Source organism: Austrofundulus limnaeus, unplaced genomic scaffold, assembly GCF_001266775.1.
Source record: "Austrofundulus limnaeus strain Quisiro unplaced genomic scaffold, Austrofundulus_limnaeus-1.0 Scaffold100, whole genome shotgun sequence".
Taxonomy (NCBI): domain Eukaryota; kingdom Metazoa; phylum Chordata; class Actinopteri; order Cyprinodontiformes; family Rivulidae; genus Austrofundulus; species Austrofundulus limnaeus.
The window spans coordinates 1,234,606-1,257,198 of record NW_013952502.1 but is presented as its reverse complement, the minus strand read 5'-3'; the positions used below and the strand labels follow the sequence as shown (position 1 = coordinate 1,257,198).

The following is a 22,593-nucleotide window of genomic DNA, read 5'->3' as shown; positions in this document are numbered from 1 at the left end:
ATAATAATGATGAGTGTTTGTATAGAACTGAACCTTTGTGCTTTTTTTTTTCAACTCACATCTTAATGGTTTTGTATGAGATGCAGTTACTCACCCTGAGGTCTTTCTCTAGCAAAGTATGTCCTGCTTGGAAAAAGAAAAAACAACAACAAGAGCTGAAGTTATTTTTTCCACCCTCAAACACGACCGGAGTGACAAAAACTAACACACTTCTGCACCAAGTCCCAAAACTTTTTGCTCTCTCCCGGCTGATCTGCACAACTCCTGATTTTCCCCTCCCTCCCTCCCTCCCTCCCCTACCTCTCTCGCTCTTACTTCAGCACTTCCTGAGCTTTCTGTTTACGCTCCAATCAGGCCTTCCAAGAACCTACTGCTGCCCCTCCACTACCCCCGGCCCCCCCGCCCCTCGTTCTCATTGTTTGGTAAGGGCTTGTCACATGTAGGCGTCTGTGTGTGTTCGTTCTCTAACGAAGGTGCTTTAATCTCTTAAACCTGAGTCTGGCTCCCTTCAATCACAAAAGTGAAGAAAAAAAGATTCTGTAAGAGTAAATATGGAGGGAGGATTGCCAGTGATGAAGAAAAACACATGGTGGGAGCTTCCTGTTCGAATGTCTCGCTGAGACAGATACATTTTTTCCCCAATGCTTGAGGGAAAAGGGGGTTGCAGTGTAGAGTTCGGTCTGGGGGTGTGTCGGGAACTTTCTCTCCAAATCCAACAGTTTGTCGTTAAAAAAAAACCCGCAACGAGACTCAGCCCTTCATGGCCCCTACTGAGCCTCTGAGCTCCTCACCAAGGCGCCCTTCCTGTGGCGTGCCAAAACCTTTCTCCGTGTTACTCCAGCCCCTTTCTCCCAAAGTCCCTATAATTATTTCACTAATAAACCTGCCAAACACATACATCCAAACTTCCTCGAGGCTTTGGGTAAAACAAGAAAGCATAGAGGTGTTATATGTGGGTGCAGGATACTAAGGTGAAAGGTGACGTGTGGGAGGAGACAGGTTGACAGAAGCACACTGAGCTTTTGTTCTGGCTGTTGGCAGGTCCATCATCGCCTGGTTGAACCACCTTATGGGCTGTCTGGGTGTTTAAACTGAAGACACTGCATTTAGAAACTTTTTTTTTCTTCTTGAAGTGAATTTCTGTGGAATGAATTACCTCTGGCTCTCTGGACATTAGTTTGACTTGTTTTTTTTTTTATTCAGTGTTTGAGTATGACAAGATTCTAATCATTTTAGAGATTTATGCACACAAAAAATAGTTTGTAATTTTAGTAGGCTCAGTGTGTCACGGCTTGTTGAGAAACATACAACTTTTAAAATTAAAAGGTGGAATATTCTTGCTTTGGGTTTTTGCTACTGTCAGCAGCATGGATATATAAAATTATTTAATTGTAAACTTCTTGTCTGCGTACAAGTACACATGATTTGCAAAGTGGCTTGCAAAACGAATTACTTTAGGAGATTTGAGCTTAACACTGCCTAAATATTTATGATGATCTCTGTAAAAGGCCTAAAGATATCTCTGTCTGCAAGACGGCCAGAGAATGCTACATGATTTATGGTTTATTCCTCGAAAAATGGAGAAAACTCTTCAAACCAGGAACTGAAAGCCACCACAAAAAGTGGTGATAAATGTTGTAAATTATGTCAGTTTTCCAATAAGGTCTCTACAGCATCGTTTGACTTGGCTCTCCACAGTTCAAAGGCTTTTCCACTAGCAAGGATTTGTGGAACCAGCCTCTTTTTCCAGAGCTCACATCGCTGTGGTTCCAAGTGTGCCATACTGGACTGAAAACATGACGTCAGAAGACAGTCGGTCACTGATTGGTTAGGAGGTGGGGTCACTGGTTGTGTCACAAGAGCTACTCTCACAACAACCCGATCTACCACTTGCAACAACAACACTACCATGTCCTCCATTGTTGTGGTGCGTATCTTTTTGGGGTCTTCTTCTTCTACGATGTTTAATAATGGCTGGCAAAATTTGTTGCTATCCATAACTGTTCTTATTATGGAAATGACAAAGTAAAGTAAGCAAATACCAGCTAGTAAAGCATGTGGCATCAATTTTCAAACTCTGGGATGGCCTAACTTTACGATGAAACCACGCACAGAGTTGTTACTCAAGTGTAATGGAAAACCACCCAAACCTTGCTGAACAGAGTTCAGGCAAGTCGAACTGTGCTGTAGCAGTGCTGGTGGAAAACGGCCATTACTGACCATGCAGGTTAACCAGTCTTTTGCTTCAGTTCCTTTTTATTTTTGGTCATTTTGAAACTGTAAAAGCTAAGTGACAGTCTTTAACATTATGCTTTTCAAAAAATCACATCCTTTTGCATTTTGAGGTTTTCACCAACAGTGTTAAATCTATCTTATTTGGTCCTCAAAATGTAGAAAATGAGTCATAGCTACATAAGAGAATCACATGTAAATCCAGATTTATATCTTTACTCTTTAGTTGGTTTATGAATTATCTCTCAACACAGCATCATGGAGTTTCAATTTCAAACGAACAAAACACAACTCTCCCTCATTTTTTTAAAATTAAAGTCAGTGTACTCTCTCCTCTTTCCTCCTCCAACCTCACTTTTCTTTTGCTTTGAATGCACGTCTTTCAGTCATTCAGCTGAGCCTCATGGGCAAGTGGGGTTCCTCTGTGCCAAGTTGAATTCAGGAAACATTCATCTTGTTGTTTAGTCTGGGCACCATGTGTTGGAGCTGGGAGGCCTCTCTCCTTTACAGACCCCATTTTTTTGTGTGGACAAAAAGCACAAAAAACCTGCAATGGCAGACATGATCTGAACAGTTATACAACTGTGGCTTGGTATTTATGTGCTCAGATACACGCACACACAAAAAACAAGACTTCAAAGACTTTTGCACAAAAAGCTGAAAGTGAATAGATGAAATGTGCTCTGTCATTCCCTCCACAGTTCAGGTGACAGCATGAAGGCTTTGTGCGTCAGCATTTACTTTTGTGCCGCTTTAATCTCGTAATAATGTATGGGAAAGGGATGTTGACTCAGGAGTCATTTGTGGTGCAGATACCAGGAAGCAGGTGCAAGAATGTGCACACAGTATGTGTGAAGCATGTGAATCTGTCTGCATTGGGGATTTGATTTGGGTGATAAAGTTACTGTCCTGGTGTCTTGCCTCATGAACACTGTAAACAGATTCCACTTTCACTAGATTCCTGAATGTTAAACCCTTCCACTGCTAAAGAAGAAGAAGAAATAAACACAAACAAAAGCAGGAACGAGACAAAAATAAATCCAAACACTTGGAATTCAGCTGTAAATGAGCAGGTGAGAATATCACCTGAGGGTATTCAGACCGGTGTATCAGCCTGAGCCAGACCACCTCTGAAGAGTCGATCATTCAGTCGGCTCGGTGAATGAACCACCTGTGAGTCTTGGAAGAATCAAACCACACTTCTGGTACTGAACTTCAGTAACAGGATAAAACGACACCCAGCTTTCTTTCACACGACACTCAAAAGCAGCCCTGATCTCAAAGACAACCTAAAAATAAACAAAGTATTTGAAAAAAAGAAAAGGAAAAAAGAAGCTTGGTTGTTGGACTTCAATCAAAACAACTCATCATTTCTAATAAAAACATTGTGGATTCCATATTTGCTCAATGAGGCACCAGAAACACATAAAAGCCTGCCGGGAAATTCCACCACAGGCTCATCAACTAATAAAGCAAATTGTTATATGCTGCCATTGAGAGTTTCCAGAGAGGATAACGGAAATTGATTAAATAAATTAATAAGAGCCTGATGTAATGAGAATGAGAAGTGAGAGGTCTGAGATCAGATTCAGGGTGGAGAACTGAATGTGGCACTATGAGGTCAGTCTAATTTTCCCTGTGGCCTGCTGCCATAGTGACATGAAGAAACAATGAGACATCACACAGAGGGTCGAATCAAACTCATGACTTTGTTTCTGTTTTTGAATCAACACTGTTTTAAAGTGACAACATGGTAGAGAGATCATCATTAGTGTATTAGTTAGTTAAATATCAACTTAGAGTAAATGTTTTCAACCCAAACCAAAATTAGCTACATGTTCCTGCTAACAATCATGTTTGTATATTTATTTTAATTTCTGTCATTTTGATAGAATTTGGCAGATTTAGTTATTTTTGAAACAGGGTTCGCACACCTTGGTCGACATCAAATTCAAGGACCTTTCAAGGACTTTCCAGTACCAATTTCCTCAAATTTAAAAACCACGTACGACAGCAATTCCCTGCTGCTTCCACAAAATGTTACCAATAAACAGGTTCAATATCATGTAAACTCAATGAAAAACTGAACAACATAGAAGTTGTTGAATCAGAATCAATGAAAGAAAGTGGATTAAATGTTTACCCTACTTTCATATCCACAATACATGGACATGTAATTATATTAGAGGTTCAGCAGCTCAGTTTGGGAGGAGGGGATGTGAACAGGTCCAGACGCTCGGCAAGGAAGGAGGAGCTGTGGTGCTCTCACCTGGGCTCAGAAAGAAAGACCCGCCCTACTCTGCTCTGATTGGCTAAAATTATGACTATGGCTCACGTTATTTGTTGAAAGCCACCTCAGTTTACCTTAAAGTGTATCTTAGAGTGTTCCACCCTCTGACTGCTGCAGGGGCGTGTCTTAGAGAGAGGCTTTTATATCAGAACACGGGTGCTGTGACGAAACCGTGGAGAAGACACGTCACCGTGGAGAGCCGTTAACCAATGTGCAAATTATCCTGCAGTACCACTGCTCTACCCATATGAGCAGCAAAAACACGTTTTTAGACCAAATATTACAGATTTGAACAAATACGCACAAAAACATCAAAATTAGCACAGAAACAGTACTATATAACATTTTAGACACATTCTAGACAGTTTATCAGCTAAAAAAATTAATTTTGGGGTAAGTTACTCTTTAATCCTGAGTTATCCACCGCAACAAATCTAAGTTTTTTTAATTTTTTACTATTATTATTATTATTATTATTATTATTAGTAGTAGTAGTAGTAGTAGTAGTAGTAGTAGTAGTAGTAGTAGTAGTAGTATAAAGATGATGAAAATCAGTCGTGTGAATAGAGAACTTCAATGCCCAAAAAACATTCTAGGACTTTCGAGGACAAGTGTAATTTTTGGTTGTTTTCACAAACTTTCCAGGGGCTTGAAATCATTTTTTTCAAATTCACAAACTTTCAAGGATTTCAAGGACCCATGGGAACCCTGTTGAAAGTGTTAAACATCTTTTCTCAATAAATCATTTTATTCTGAATCATTCTAATGATTTTTTTTATCTGAATCAAGCTAAAAAATGTATGAAAACAAGCAACTCAGACAGCATGTGCAGAAAAACAGATACTTAATTAGGAACAGAAATGAATTATATTGAGAAAAACATATTTCACATTTACCTGCAAACCAAATTTATATAAACTGGACTTCAGAGTCACTGACCAGTGCCTAAACTGAGTGATGCTAATTTTGCTAACTACTGTATGGGCCTATTTAGTTGAAATTATTATATTTAACTAGTATATGATCAAGGTGCATTGTATATAATTTCCTAAGCCACTCACACATTCTCTTGAGTACAGAAAGCATAGAAAGTCAATGTCAATTAATTTATAAAGTCTTAACCGTCTTTGCCATCCAAATACAAAAAGGGGCAGAAACCGTAAAAACCACCTGTGAAGGAAGTGATGTTAACAAGCAGCTTTACAGCTGTTAACACTGATGTTTCATCAAGTTAAACCATAAAGATTAGTTTAGTTAAATAAGATTTTTGCACAGAAAATCCATACATAGCTGAAATCATACTGAGGGAGACAAGAGATCTGTCCTCGTTTCTCCTGTAACTTTGATAAACATTCTCTGATTATGAAAATGTGTGATAACTTTGAGTTAAGAGAACAATAAATCAAATAAGAAGAAGGTTATTCTGTTTATTATCTGATTAGGAAAAAGAAAATGCCTCTTTGACAAGTTAAGGCGACCTGAGGTGGCCTAAATTCAGTTCTAAGTGGAACAGAGTATTTGTCTCTTTAAAAGGCCCATCAGAGGTCTGAGGTCCAAGACAGTCTCCTTGATTATTTCACTCGAGGTGACCCCTACACAGCACATCTGCTTTGTATGTGTGAGTGCTCTGATTGGCTAACACAATGCTATCATAACCCTCAACTCAAAGTTACACTTAACTCCTGCATCCAATAAATTCTTCAAAGCTATTCTTTGAGGGCCAGATGTGATGCTTTGAGGACCAGACATGGCCTGAGTGCCACCAGTTGATTATCAGTAATGTAAGACTAGAGCTAATCATGCATGATAAGTTCACAGTGTGTGGCCTGTTTCTGGCTTTTTCTCCCAGAACAGATGCTGGACTGTTCAGGCTGTCGGTGACAGGCCTGACCCTGCACCCTGCAAGATTGTTGCACTCGTTTGTTAGAACATCCTGAACCTTAACACTCGGGAACACCTGTAGAACTTTATGGTTGATTGTTTTAGTCTTACAAAAGTAAAAAAGAGAGAAAAAAGAAAAAATTGGCTTAAAATGCCCCATGCTTTGAAAAATTTTACAAGAAAAACATGATGCACTGCAGTGCTGTATATTAAGATTCCTAAATAGTTTGGCACTGGTCAGGAAAAGTGCAGTTTTACTTATCAACGACTTTGTCACCTCTCAACATAAAACAATCTTCTTCTAATCTGGAACTGGAACCTGTGTATTGTATGTGCTAACATCCTCTCTCTGACCTGCTAATCTGTGGCACCGATCAGACACAGAAACGCTGCACAAGTACACAGACAGCAGTCAAAGAAACACTTTGTCACTTTCTCGCCTCTCGCGTTCTCTTTCTCCTCTTCCAGGCTGAATATTAATTATGATCTGAACCAAATGTTTCTCGGCGCTGCATATTTCATGAGACGTTTGTTTGTTGCTGTGTGATCCTCTGGAATCCTTCTGCCAGGAAGACTGGGAGAGTTCTCATATCAATGAGAAACAAACAGGAGCGTGCTAAGTTGCTGATTGGGGCCAAGAGTTCACAGGGAGGCAGCTGGTGTGTGATGTTCAACCAAAAGTTATCTATTATTCATTTATGAAACGCTTTCAAAAGTGCTAATAAAGAAAGGATTTTATAGATACGCTAATGACTAGTACCTTTAGGGATGCTTTATCTCCGAATTCCTTGCGGACAAGTTTTGCATATTAAATATTTGCAACAATCTAGAAAGCTGTAAAAAGCTCATGTTCACAGTGAAAGCACATTTGCTCTTTTTTTTTGAGCGTACACGCAACAGCTGATAAATATTTTAGACTTGTTATTCTGTGTCGCCCCTAATGGGTCTTATTAAGATCCGATAACTTTTGTCTCGCACCAGAAACCTCTATAGTGCATTCCTGGGCCAAACACAATTAAACACAAATGCCTTTTATTACTCTATAAACCTGATTGGATCTAAATGTTTATGACACAAACTGTGTGTTTATAATTAATATTTTATTTTGTCTTTGAAAGCGTTATGAAACAGAGACGAATTATGAGAAGAAGGGACTGAGGTTAGACGTTAAAAGTGACAGAAATGCAGTTTGTGTTTATGCTCCATTTTTACCCTCTTTTTGTTGTTTAATCCTCATTCATAGACTCAAGTTTACAATTTATTCACACTCACCACAATTATTTACTTTTTCTGTCAAATTTCTTGATGTATTTTACAATTTTTTGCTGAGACCCTTCAGCTCATTCACTGTGGCATTAAACGTGTTTAGTTCAGGAAAATAAGGTCTTGACTTTCTCGTCTTTGTTTAAGAAAGCTTTATGTGACCTGGAGTTCAGTTCTCTGCCTATTTCTGATAGCTCCTTCTTTCTGCACGTGAACTGTGGAACAAACAGAAGTCAAAATGTTGGAAGTGGAGCCAAAACAACTGGCCGCAGCTGCTAAAACTCACGTTTGTATGCAAGGTCACACTCTGCTAATGTCTGCAAATAACATGTTCCTTCACAGAATCACCCCTCTGTTTAGATTTTGTCCACCTAAAAAAAGCTGTTTTAAGCTACCAAAATACAGTATATGATCATATGTATGTATTTGCTGCAAAGTTGATTCAGTGAACTCAAAAAACAGATATAATAGACTTAATAAAAAAAATTGTCAACTCACTTAACTTGAGTAAAGGTAATATGTATGTTTAAAAATGTTAGGTTGACATAATTTTTGTTTATAAAATCCATCTGTTTTTTTGAGTGAACCTATGGCATGCAAAAAAGAAGCACTTTTAAATTGATCAAATCTGAATTTAATTTCTATTTCACAAATTTCAAGGTTTTCTTTTTATAGACCTTTGTCTTATTAAAGTATTTTTTTCTACTGTATCTTTCAAAATTCTATATTTTATGATAAGAAATGTTAGATAAGCATTTCTGCTGCTTATCACAATCCATTCTCCTGCTGAGTGTTAAGTTTTTTAAGTAATGTGTTGGCCTGAACAGATCATTACATTTGACCAGGGGTCTGCAACCTGCAGCTCTGGGGCCACATGTGGCTCTTTGGTCCCTCTGCAGTGGCTCTTTGAAAATGTGATCAAACATACATCAGAATTGCTTTTAAATAATTTGAAGACTACATAATAATGAGAATTAGAAATAAAATAAATGCCTGAATAAGTTGTACTAGTTTTTATGAAATTCGATATAAACAATATGCAATATTTTTCTTGTTTACATGAATATGGTCTTTTCAGTTGTCCTGCTGTTTATAATAATAAACAATATAACAATAATAACAACATTTATCTTAGTTTTATAAAGTCACCTCCACTGACCATAAAGGTTCCCGAAAAGGCCTCAAAAAAGGCCCACGGACCACCAGTTGATAATCATAGTTATAGCTTTTTTTGTTGCTCCAAACACATTTTGTTAGTGAGACAAAGAGCACAAATGGCTCTTTTGATCATAAAGGTTGCAGACCCCTGCATTTGACTATGTGAGTATAACTTGGAACAAGTGAAGCCGACAAACAGCCTCAGAAAACAAAGAGTGATTGAAGAGCAAAAATGATTTGATTAAAAAAAAATCACCTTTTATAACAGTTTTCAATGTCTGGTAATAAAGAGAAAAAATCTTTTTTTTATTCTTATCACTTACTCAGTTATTATATTAAATATGCTGCAGCTTACACAGCTTCAATTGCCTCTGAATTGGTCTGTGTGTGGTGAGACTGGAGATAGAAAAAAAAGGAGAAGAAAGAAAGAAACACAAAAGATTTTTTAAAGAGGGAAATTGACTATCACAACATTTTTTTTCTGTGACACATGGTTTTTCTGAAAATAAAAAGCCTCGGTTGTTGATTTCCCTTCAGCAGAAATCCCCTCATTCTGTCTCCACGAGGCAGCAACAAAAATGCTGTGTCAGTCTCATCACAGCTTTCGCTGCCTCGCTGCGATTCTTGTGAGTCTTACCAGTGAGTTCGTCACACAGCTAAAGCCCCTTTTATTACCCTTTTTAAAAAAAATCCCCATATTTCAGAGTGTGTGGAGGGGAAGGAATTTGTTTGATCCCCATTTTTTTTCTAGCATTTAATACTGTAAGAATGTATCAAGGACGCTCAGAGGCACCAAGCAGCTGTCAGCGCAGCCTTTCATTCTCTGGGAGGTGGGAAGAAGCTGGGCAAAAAGTAAAGTTTTAGTCAAATTCTAAGTAAACAAGCTGCACAAGTAGGAACAAAATGAAAAGTGTCATTTCAAACGCTGACAAAACACCATGGGAAGTAGAAATCTGCATTTAAATGAAACACCAACGCGTTTCGACCTGAAACTCTACAGGTTGCACACCTGGGGGCGCTACTGCACACGCCAGGATCTGCATTGCTCTTTCTTTTAAGTCTGCTAAATGCTTTATCTGGGCTCTTCCACATGCAGCACAATCCTGCTGGTCTAAAGAATGTGACATTAATTAATTGTGAAATGAGTCAGTAAAGTACAAGGACAATATGGAAATGCAAAATTAATCCACATATTTACAAATAATCGAAAGAAGCTGTGATTAAACATTCTTATAGGGGCATTAAGAATCTATTATTTAGCAGTCTAGCCATGGTAATCCTAATAGAAGCAAAGCAGAGCTAAATTAGTTAAAACTCTGCAATTATTTACAGCAAAGTGTCTGTATTTGCAGGTGCATTTAAGTTACTTATTTATCACAGTTTACTTGGGCTTCACATCAGTTGCTTAAATGTGAAATAATTTCAAGAAATGTGTTTCTCTGGTGCATCCCAGCAGAAACATGTGTGTACTCTGACTGAACTGGGGTGCTGTGATAAACAGGACACTCTTTATCTTGCTAATTAATATATAATAAGTGGGATTGTTTAGCTTTAAAGTCACGCTGGAGGGTGAGATAAACCAGGACTGTGTCTCAGTCTAAACTACAAGATGAAATCCAGCAAGTCTTGACCACTTCTATATTTTACAAATGCAATTAGGTATTTTTTACTAGATAGTTTTGAATACAATTTTAATTAGATTCCCTATCAAAGGCCTAAAGCTTATAAAATGTACTCAATTCCTTGGCTTTATTTCCTCAAAGTAAAACGCAAGTTTCTGTGTTTGCGGAAAAGAACTATAAGACTGCGTTTGCAAAGGAACAAAATCAGGATTTTTCAGGGAGGTAACCCTAATATGGTTGAAATACGACACATAAAATGCTTGAATCAACAGCGTTATATTTCAGGCAGAACCTGAAATGAGAGCGTGTTTTACTTTCCAGCGGCATGGGGCCTCCGCTGAATACAATTTATGTTTCAATTTGCAAACCTGTAGCAGCTCTTTGCCAAAAGAGACGCTCTCTGTTCAGTCATTATTTATCATCCGTGCTTTGCAGCCTACAACCATAATGCTGGGCACACAGTCTTTGAGACAATCTGGGCTGCTGCAGAGAAACACACTTTAGGGGAGGGAACAAAATCACAATAACAACCCACCACATCTGTAGGTAAACACATTTTTTTATGTAACACATCCGTGCTGATACATGCACCTGGCTTAACGGAGAACTGCCATCACAAGTAAACACGCCAGAATGATGAAAATATGAACCGTGACAACTGATGCTGCCACAAAAAGCAGAAAGATTGAAACTTTATCTCTGTTTTTTTTTTTTACCTGCTGCAGCTTTTTTATTTTATTTCTTTTATTTCTCTCCTAACATCTGTTTCTCTTTTCTCGTAGGGGGTTGGAAATAAAAGGAAGAAGGAAAGAATGTGCATCGGTGAGATTTAATGCTGCTTCATCATGCTCTGCACTCACATCACAGTGGATATCATCAATAATGTTTATGGGCCAGTGTGTTGGCTAAAACACAAGGAGAACATGTTTCTCTACGTAAACTCCCAATCACGTATTGGAAAACTCATTTAGTCCTCCCAAGGTAATTGCATTAAAAAAATTACAAGCTCTGTAAACATGAATTAGCTCGCTGGACAATCGCTGGCAAACAGAGGAATAATCAACAAGCAGATAAAAACGAAATGAAATGTAGGTATACTTCACAAAAACAAGTGATTCTGCATAAAATGAAAATCTAATTTTCAACCTATTTCAACTCTTTAACATAAGCCAAAATAAGACTTGATTTTAATGAGCAGCTTGTTAGGAACAGGAGCATTTATCCTCATATTATTTATGTGGGTAAAGTAAAGCAAACTTGTCTTGCAGCCACCAATGTAAAACCCTCTTAGAAAGTTTTTCTGCAGCTGGACTTTGTGTGATCCCAAAAAAAGGTCGATTAACCGCTTCGGCTTTAATTTGATGAGAAACCCAGCACCACTTTCTGTTGCACTCAAAGGCCAAATGTCAGCAGGTGTTAGCATTTCTATTTTTTTCTTTTCCTCTGGTAAAAGAGAAACGGCTTCTCTTAATTAGATAACAGGAAGTACCATCAAACATGTTTTAGGAACTTGGTTTACTTTAATCCTGAGCAGCGCTGATGTCAGGTAGAAAAGAATGTTCACAGTTTGATGTCACTTTTGGTGCTAGAAACTGAAACAGATGAGGACACAACTGAGATATTGAAAGCTACTGTTGCAAAAAAAAAGGTTGAAGACAACAGCCTAAAGTCAAAAGGAAAGTACAAAAAGTCCACAGTGATTCACACACCAATGATGCTTCCGTTGCAGCTAGATGTTACAGAGAAAGAGGTGTAGTTTATCCTAGAGTGAAGATGCCAGTTTTTAAGTTTGAGTCGTACAGTTTTTTCTTTACAAAGATAAGAAGTCAACATTAAATAAACACAGACTGCTTTTTTTGTTAACAGTGAATCACTGATGCCAGAAATTCACTTTGAAGCTTTATTTTGGGATTTGCATTTGGAAACTTCAAACCCAATTTTTTAACTCTTTTGATCAACTTGGAATTTGCAGGGACTAATACTGAAAACAGTAAAAATCTCTGATCTTTTCCTAAATCACACTGCAGTCCAAAAGGAACCAAAAGAAAAGTTATGTGGTTCTTTTTAAAACTGTGGATCATTTATGTTGTGCAGAAATATTTTTAACTATTATTTTCTGGTATGATTTATATAAACAACATTCAGTCACTGGTAAATGTAAGTAGCTCCAGACATCTAAGACTCAATGTCTGGAGCTACTTACATTTACCAGTGACACACAGGTCTGTGTTTCCTTAAAATTAAAAAAATCAATAAATCTTTATGAATAAAAAAAACAGTCCCTGACATCTCCTGTGTGCTTAAGTTCCATGCTCTATGCCTCAATGATGACTACAATAACATTAGTCTGAGTGGGTCGAAGAGAGAAAAAGACAGACAGATAGAAAATTAAGAGAAATGCATTTCTCTTACTTTTCTATCTGTCTGTTAAGAAAAAATATTTCTGTACAACATAAATGATCCACAGATTTAAATGAAACTACATAACTTTTCTTTTGGTTCCTTTTGGAAGAAGGTATGTTCCTTCAACCCATTCTCACTCCCAACTCGTCAACATATTGACGCTTGGTCAGGTAGCCGTCTGCGTCTAGTTTTGGACACATCTGGTACCCCCCTCGCGTCAGTCATTAACAAGATGAGACGAAGGAGGAGGGTAACACTTTACAATAAGGTACAACTAATGTTAGCCCTATACAGCCTATCCCAGACCTCAGTACCTAAAATTAACCCTGATCCCTCATATTAACTATTTTTAAAAAATGTAGAGAATCTGCGAGAACTAATTGTCCCAGACCCTAAATTTAAATAATATTAGCCCTATACAGCATATCCCCAACCTCAGTACCTAAAATTAACCATTAATCCTGATCCCTCATATTAATCACAGACCCCCAACCCAAAGACCCTTATGTGGCAAAACCCGGAAAAGCTGCAGGCGGCAATGACTGAAGCGAGGGGGTTACCCGACGCATCAAAAATGGATGCACACGGTACCTGACCAAGCGTCAATGTGTTGACGAGTCGGGGGTGAGAACGTGTCAGATCCTTTGGCACCAGGTTTGAGAAACGGAATAAGTTACTTTATTTTTACGTGCCCCCCTGAAAAGGCTTTGGCCATCCTTGTGCCACCCTAGCTCCGCCACTGCTGACTTGGACTAAAATAATTCAACGGGGACGGGGGTTCTAGAACTTATAAATTATTTTAAAGTCAAAATTTAAGAGGAGCAAAAAAACCACAAAAAAAAAAAAAAACAACAACAGGAAAACATTCTTGCTGTTTCAGCTTTTAGCTGAATTAATTTCTTGCTTTGAGCTCCACATAACCTGTCGTCTGTATCCACTTTGTCTTTTTCAGAATGGTAGACGGAGCTGCAGACTTCATGCAGGGAACGAGCAAAAGGCAAGTTTCACTCTGGACAGGTCACCATTTTAACACAAAACCAAAACAGCAAAACACCTGACAAATAAAAGTCAAACACAGAGTTACAACTATCAGTTTAGACTCTCTATGTAACCTTGTATAACTAAAGTATATCAACACACAACTCCTCAGACAGAACCATGCTAATACACACACTACACAGAGGACATAAAATGTCCCAAACCAAGATTATCAGTTATACCTTTGAATTTTTGTACTAGTTTTAAGCAAATATTGAGATTCACTTACAAGTGACAAACTGCATTGTAGCTAAAAGTGCAATTATTTTAATTATTTTCATTTAACCTCAAGCTGATTTTTTTAAATTCACTTATCTGTTTGCTGCATTGACAGAAAAACATGTTTAATGATATGAACCAAATACATTTTCAGAAAATCACTAGAGATTTACATGTGGAATAATCTCAATTGTGTGATTTGTGTGACATGTGAAAAAGGAATAAAAATTCAGTGTCCAAAGATGTGTCAGTTTTAAAGAAATCACCAGAACATGACTTTAAATACAGAGATGTGATTTGTTTAATAGTTTTGATGGATAGTAATTTGTCATGCTGAAGCTCACAGTCAAAGATTCCAACAGACATGGATGGAAACATATGCACACATTTGACTGAGGGGCAAAAAAAAAGAGTGCGATAGAGGAAGTAGAAACATATTGATTTATCTGTCAACTCTTACAGAGGAAACCCTGAGGGAGCCTTTACATCTACTTCCACTCCTCAGTTGATTGAATTAACCACAGTTAAAGTTTGGACTACATAAAAATCATCTTGCAGTTGGATGTTTGGAGGAGTTTTCAGCCAACCACATATGCAGGATTAGGTTTGTGTAATCAAGTCAAACAACAGGACAGAGTAAAAAAAAATGCTGAGTGGTCTTGATAATCAGAATGAAATTAACAAGGAAAAACCTCCGGACTGGTAGCCAGGGAAGGAATGCCAAAGGTTGAGGCTTTTGTTTCACTCTTAATCTGGAGTACAGAGAAACCAAATCCCTTCTTCTGTCCCCTCTTAAAGAGCCGGACAGGGTCGGGATCAAGAGGAAGCGACGCTGCCCCGAGCTACACTTCGAAAGGAAAACAAACACCAAGCGGTCCCAAAAGAAGGATTTACAGTTGACACTCATGAGCGATCACATAACTCAAGCTCTTTCTTCTTGCTCAGTGGCCCAATTACTGTCTGTTTTTGTTTGACTGATGAGTCACATCCAATCATTTTCTGAGCACAGACCCCAGGTCAATGAACACGCCATTAACTCACCTATACTCACATGCTTCTAATGAGTCATCGGACCTCTCTTCAGTCACTTATTGACACAAAGGACAAAGGAAGGTTGTCTCTCCCACAGCTGTGAAAACATCCGGGCATAACTTCCTCCTTTGTGGCATTTACAAGACAAGCTCTTTTCAGACGTTTAGACTCTCCTAATTGACTTTTTAAATGGAAAGACAAAATCTTTACCCTTAACAAAAGAGCAAGAACCGAGAGGTTTAGAGGTTCACTAATTGATTACAAATTCTCTTCACTTAATTATATTTAACTTATCCCAATTTTCAGACTTCTGGTGTTTGTTGTCGCTCTTTTTAGAATAAAAATGGTTACATAATGATGAAAATGGTCTTAATATGCCAGCACTTCTCAACTTTATACACATTGACTGGCACAAGAGACTCAGATTATTCTTGCACGAAATTTGGCATCCATGTGAAACTGAAGAAATGGAAAGCAGAAAAACACTTAAATCATTACAAAACTAAGCATGCCTCTACCCTCCCACCCCACAACATTGTTACATTGCCATGACAGTGTTTATTAGAGATTTGGGTTTGTATAACATCTGAACAGTGATGGAAGAAGTTAAAAATATCAGCTGTGTTCAAGTCCTAAGTGAAAGTTTTTATCCCAAAGGTTTCGCTGCACTATTGTTTTGAGCTCATTTTTTTAATAACTCATGGAAAAAAAATTCACATAAACAATCACTGTTATCTTCATGTCACTTTGTCCTAAAAAATGTAAATAACCTTGATGGCTAAACTACTTTATTGTAAATAAAATAGGAGTTAGATGGCAGAAGCTGAATATGCAATCAAACAGAGAGAATACGCTTTAGTTCAATTTTAAACATAGTTCTCTCGCTCATTTGGGTCATACACAGAAAACACTGAATACCAAAAAACTTGCTGCTGCATCTATTACTGATAAAGGGATATGATAGATTTCTCTGAACAGCTGATCTAAAAAAAATCACTGCTGTATGTCATTTAATGCAGCTGGTGCTAAAATTAGAAATGTATATATTACTCAGTCTATTTTCAGTATAAAATCATACTTCTGATAAACAAGAGGGAGTACATGACAAAAACTAACTCTAGATGTTGACGACCTCCACAAATGGCACTGAGGTCTGCTCAAGCCTGACAAAGAACTGGGGAAAACTGAACCGGATTCTTTTCAACACTCTGTCTTGAGCTGACATTGATTAAACAGGCTTAATTATTTCCTCTGAGTGTGCTAATTTTGCACCCATATGGTGGGGAAATCTATTTTTGGTTTCTGAGATACCATTGTTATGATATGAAGGGTGTATTTTTAACTAGATGAAGCCAATTCAACACATTTTCTCAGTTATAATCAAATGGATGAAACCAGCAAGGTCTCACTGCAAGTAAATCATCTGAGATCATGAAACGAAGTTTCGTGATTGCACGATTCAAAAGTGAAAGCAGGGGGTTTTGCTTGTAATCAGCCTCCTACTCAAGTAACAACTCGAGTCATTCGAAGCTAAAGTCTGTTTCATGAAACGCCAACTGAAAATCATTTTTCTCAACTAAAGGTTTAAAGACGACTGTCGTATGGCTCCACAGACTGCCAGATTGGTTCAGTTCTGAAACAGATACGTCAAGTTGTTGAACAGACTTCCAATGCATCTGACATATTTGTAGATTTTATGTGCCTACTGCTCAACTGGGAAAGCGTTTGGTATTTAATTTTGCACTCTGGTAGTCGTTAACGATGAAAAGTCTGGGACAATACGGAGATTTCAGAGTCACAAGAGACCACAATTAATGTAATCCCCCTCTCCACGATTCAGTGTCAAAGCAATGAGTGATCACGTTCCAACACTTAAACTCATTTCCAGCACATAAAGCTGCTCTTTCAACTATTTTGCTAAAAAAAAGGAGAAAAAGTTAGCTGCAGATAAACACAACTCTTATAGTATTAACACTGAGCTAAGCTGTAAGCATGTTCAGGCAAATCACACTCCCCCCACCAATGATTCATATGTTTTAAACATTGTTTCAGACAGACAGACATGCACATGTACTCTGAAATGTCTTACTAACCTTCAAAAACAAGCTGAAGCAACTCAGCACATAGTGATGTGGTTACACAATCCACAGCCAGATGCAGAAAAACACAAGTTCCTTTTACTGAGTCTCTTTGTATTTATCAGGAGGTGAGGTCATCCAGAATCAGAGCACCTTGAGGACAAATCCCCAACTGACGGGTCATAAGATCAAAACGCCCGTACGGTTAAACATGTGATGAAAAAATATCACCGTTTGTCTGGGGCTGATAAAAGTCCAGGAGGTTTGACAATAACAAAGACTGATAGGACAGCAAAAAAGAGGTTAAGTCATTATCGGCTTGAGTCTTTCCAGACGTTAACCTTTCCAGATGCTTTAGTCAATTCATGGGGCTTACCTACTTAAGCTCAAGCATGCACTGCAGCCCTAGAGTTCTCTTGATTTTCATGTTAAAAGTGCGATACGAGCAGACATTAAGTTATATTTGGTTAAGTTCATTTTAACTCCAGTGTTCACTGTATTGTTTTATTCTGTCAGTGTTTTTATATCAAGACTTTTAATGGTTTTCTGTTTTGCTGGCCCTGCTCTTGTTACATATAACCAAGCAACACGTTCTCGCTCCCTACATGTCGCATGTTGACGCTTGATCAGGTTCCCGCTTCGCCTGGTTTTGACGTGTCAGGTACCACCCCCCCTCACGTCAGTTATCGACGTGCCAGAAAGAGGCTTTGGATTGAGGTCCATGGTTAAATTTAAGGACCAGGGTTACTAGTTTGGTTTAGGTAGTGAGGTCAGGGCTAACAGAAGTTAGTTTGATTGCTTCTTGGACCCCTACTTTGATTTTTTATTTAAAAAAAAAATAATTCTATCATCACAATGCTTACTGGAGCTTAATCATTCCTTTTGGTTCTTATTCGCCCATGTAGTGTGACACTGGTCCATCAAAAAGAGGACTGACTAACTGCAAGATGTTGTAGGCAGTAGTGACATAACTTGTAACAGACAAATACCACATCTTTCTTACTCCTCTTGATGGATTTTTGTCATCACAGTTGTAACATTATATGTGTTTTTGCATCTATCAACTTTACAGAGTTCCCAAAAGGAACCTGATGATATTGTGCATTTATTTTAAAACTTCAGTAATTAACTGTTAATATACCATGCAGCCATTATAGATCATTGGTATATGTTATGCCATTATGTCCATCAGAATTAGATTGTTTAACATCTCACTGTACGACAATGTTCAAAGCTGTTTATTTGGTGGCAAAGCTCTAAAAATGAAAAATCAGCAAAAGAGATAATCCATTTTCTAGTCTTTTCTGTACTCAGTTCATACACACATCCTGTATTTCAAGTTAAGAACTGCAGCGTTACAATATACATTCATGTTTACATTTACATGAATAGAGCACAAAAATGTAAAATTTTCCAAAGAAGAAAAGAAGAAATTGAAGATTTTAATGTTGCACCTTTTAGAAGCTTTGAGAAGTTGACAATAACTGAAACAATTACAAACTCTTGAAGCCAAAAAAGTTTCTAAATGATGGTTTCAGGTGGCGGCTTGTAATATCAAAAGGGAATTTGACCTTAAATTTATGTCTGATTTTGAAGTTATACCCTCTCTGGACAAAATTTGTCAAACGGATTTCACTCTTGAAGGGAGCTTCCACTTTAAGGCTGAAATTGGGTCCTTTGGTGAGCAGCAGTCACCTCTGAAGCTTTCACACAGAGGAAATGTCACCTGTCACACATACTTATTGTCTGCCAGCAGTGTGAGCATCAGCTCTGTTTGACCCTGCAGGCTTGTGATTTAGCTGTCGCTATGCACGGACACTCTCATTAGCTTGGGAAAAAGCGAATTCGCACAGTTAGAGCTTCCCACATTAATGGGTTTTGTTTGTATATAAACCATAAACGAGCAAATTATATGACAACCTGCTATTAGGCTGCAACAAAGGCCTATTTTAAATGCAAATATTGGGGCACTTGGTTTCATGTAGTGAGAGGAAGTTGCCTGAAGTTATGAACATTATGTATATATATCAAAGCGTAGTGGAATCTTTCAACTTTACTGCAAGTTTTTGGAGAGACCAAACTACTAAACCACTGCCTTTTCCCCTGCATAACTTCAAAGTTAGTGTCCAGAGATTTAACAAACTTCTAGCAGCCTCCAAAGAAAAACGCTCACCTAAAAAATTACTGCAGGACAGAGGCAAACATGGAGAACAGTTCATTTATTCTTTTTGATGGTCTTTGCACGCATATAAGTGTGTGAAGGGGTCAATCAAGGGCATTCAAAAATTAAATGCAATCAAAGCATAATCAAAGACAGAGACATGAGGAAGAGCATGACTCAAAAGAAATGATAAGAAATGATGATTATGAGGAAAAAATGTCCAAGAGTCATTATGATGAGTGAGGGGAGGACAGAAGACAAAATAATACATATTTGAAAATGTAATAAAAACACGATCTGTGTCTGTAAAGAAGCAGTTCACTTAAAAATGTGAGGTTGAAAGTTGGGTTTTTACAGCAAAGGAAAACAGACTTCTTTGTTAGAAGTAAATCAGTGAATCAGCTCTGTAAACGGACCATTTATTTGGATAAAGCTGAAAGCCGAACAGATGAGAACATCTGGTTTCCAGCAAGAACCTGCCCCCTAACAACCCCCTAACCTGTCCTTATTACAATGAGATTCACACACAGGCACAACTCAGGACCTGCTGATTTCCCAGCATGCCCAGCTCACATTCCTGACCTCCTTCTGTCACTCTTCTATTTGACTCACCCCTCACAGTCTTTATCTCCATCACCCCCACACTTAAATTCCTCTTACACTTTCTTGTCTTTGACTACAAGCGAATCACTCAAGAACGGTTTGAGTGAATGACAGGAAACATTACAATAACTCAAAAAAGAGGGGGAAAATCAGATCTGTCAGACTCTCAGCAGCCACTAACATTATAGACAATAAATAAATCTTCAGCCTCACAAAAATCCTGTTCAGGTTTCAGAGTGTGGAAAGTATCTGTGCTAAGTGGACATGAAAGCTGGTGCCCTGCAGAGTTGGGAATCTGGTGAGAGGTCCAAAAGGGAGTGATAAGAGCCAGTGGATATCAACACAGTGGGAGAGCGACAGAAATCCCATACATCAATAATAAACTTTTTTAAATTAATTACTTTAAACTTAATTATTTTGCTATGCTAGAATTAAGGAAGAAGAAGACACATGGGAAAAAGGCATGCAGCTTTCTGGGGGGATAAAAAGGGGAAAGCAGTTTAAGTTAACTGTAACTTTGAGCTTTTTTTAAGCTAACTTTTGAAAGGCTACTTATTTTTTTAATTAATGTCTTCATGTCTGTAGAGAAACAAAATTGTCTTTGAGGTTTTGAGCTCTTTTAGCAGCAAAAGCAAGATTTTATCCCATTTTTTTCTGAAGACTTGAGATTTTAAGCAGATTTTTAAAGCAAATTGCAGCATTAAAAATTTTCTTCATTCATGCAAAAAAATGCAGATGGCATAAATGATTTTTGCAATTGTTTTTAAACAAATTTATGACTTAGTACAGAAAATATGTAGTTCAAATTAAAATTTTGAAAATGCATTGATCATGTTTTTACACAGAAACTAAAAAAAAATCATTTGAGACGAGCTACTTTTCTGATTCCATGTGTTTTTGTTTTACTTACTGTTCACAGAGTTCTGCTGCTGACTCGATGCTTTAGGTGGGCTGATCCTGCTCTTAGAAGAGACTACATCCACAGTTTGGTCTTTCTCACCAGGACCCTGGTCAGGGGCTGGAGTCTCAGATCCTGTTGCATGCTTCGGTCTGTTCGGGACATTATCGTTGCCTGCCCTCATCAGCTTCTCGCCCACGCTCAGCACCCGCACACGACTGGCCACACCAGCTGTGCCAGGGCATTCCTTCCTCGGGGAGGGCAGCTTGGACCCGGCTCCTGCCGAGGAGGGCCGAGCAAGCCTGGAGACTTTGGACATCATGTAGGTCAGCGGATCAGTTCGAACGCCTCGGTCTTTCCTCCTCAGTCAGGGTGACGGCAGCTGAGTCCCAAGGGCATTCCGGGGTTTCTTGGCTCTCTGTGAGTGTGACTCGGTGACTCTGCAGCTGCAGCTTGTTATGACTCGCAAAGGTAAGCTCAGAAGACCAAAAAGAGGGAGGAAGGGGAGGAAGGTGGGCATTTTTGGGAAGCAGAATGGGAGGCAACAGATTCAAGGTTTAATAGTTTCTTGGAAGGTGTTCTCTTCTCTTGGCGTGGCCTCCTGGGATCATCCTCCAAAGCAAACAGTAAGCAGGTGTGTAAGTGAGGGTGTTGGTAAAGAGTTGTACCCACGATTAAACCTGTGGAGTGACAGGATGTGCTGTGCCAAATGCAAACAGAAACTCAGGTCTTCAGTGTGTGTGCATTCTGGCTTTTTAATCCCCTTTTTGCCTTTACCTCCATCCTCCTCTTTTTTCTATAAACATCTCCTGCTCCCACTCCTCTTCGCCTACAGTCATAATATATGAACTTCTTTTTCCTACCTCGTGCCTAATAATTCCTTCCCATGTTAATGTCCTCTCCCTTATGTCTCTTCTCCTCGTTCCCTCCGGATTACACACTCTTCTTTTCTGATGCACAGCGGGAAATCATCCCATCGTTCTGGCAGCCAGTAACTAGAGAGAAAAAAGATTTACAGACCACCAGAGAAAACACGTTAAGAACAAAAAAAAGAGAAAGAGACAAAAACGAGGAATGAGAAAGTGCCGGCAGAAGCTTTGCGGAGGAACTCTCCTCTTCAGGTGCAGCTGCACAAGCTGTTCCAGATGTGTGTGCAGCTCTTCACATCATCAGCCGACTGCTCAGAGCCACACTCTGCTACAATCACTACTTCTCTCTGTCCTATTTTTGCCTGTTCTCCTTTTTTTTTCTTTCAGTTTTTCCTTGTCAGTTTCTTGTTATTCAAACCCAGCCCGCCTGCACTCCTCGTATGTGATGAGATGCCGAGGCTACCAGAGGCAGGAATGCACAACACAGTTCAGTCATTGGTGGAATTTACAGGGAATTATAAAGCCCAAAGGAGGTAATACTTCCAGCATGTGTGTGTTTGTGTGTGCAAGAACACAGTGAAGCTGTTTTAATCTGCTACAGAGTAGACATTGGAACTGAGAAAAAAAAAGAAAGGGAGTAAAAGTTGAAAAAGCAAAGGATTGGACTTCAAAATACTTTCCTCCATGTTTTCTGATCCACAGAAATCTGTTTTTGGCACACTATGGTGACAACAGGAGCAAAAACAACAACTCCAAACTACATTTTGAAGAAGCTACATTTATTGTGAGAACTTGACTTTTTATTGTTCTCAAAAACAGTTTTTTAGATGAGCCTATATATATATA

The 22,593-nt window shown here is 38.5% G+C and overlaps 1 protein-coding gene and 1 long non-coding RNA gene across 12 annotated transcripts in view; one reads left to right on the top strand and one right to left on the bottom strand.

The window, feature by feature from the left end:
• kiaa1217 (KIAA1217 ortholog) overlaps positions 1–21,208 on the bottom strand; it is a 116,409-nt gene extending 95,201 nt beyond the window's left edge. For 10 of the 11 annotated variants that reach the window (XM_014013358.1, XM_014013366.1, XM_014013371.1 and 7 more), the window contains exon 1: positions 20,891–21,208. In XM_014013358.1, coding sequence (XP_013868812.1) covers positions 20,891–21,200 — 310 coding nt within the window. In that variant the 5' untranslated portion in view covers positions 21,201–21,208. Of the gene's footprint in view, positions 1–17,231; positions 17,298–20,890 lie in introns of those variants that run through there. The other variant, XM_014013369.1, reaches the window with a different exon arrangement.
• Positions 21,209–21,259: 51 nt separating this feature from the next.
• The window catches only part of LOC106521005 (uncharacterized), a 1,791-nt gene continuing 457 nt past the window's right edge, over positions 21,260–22,593 (top strand). Inside the window, exons 1-2 of the long non-coding RNA XR_001310618.1 lie at positions 21,260–21,349; positions 22,450–22,531. This is a non-coding gene — a long non-coding RNA (uncharacterized LOC106521005). The remainder of the gene's footprint in view (positions 21,350–22,449; positions 22,532–22,593) is intronic.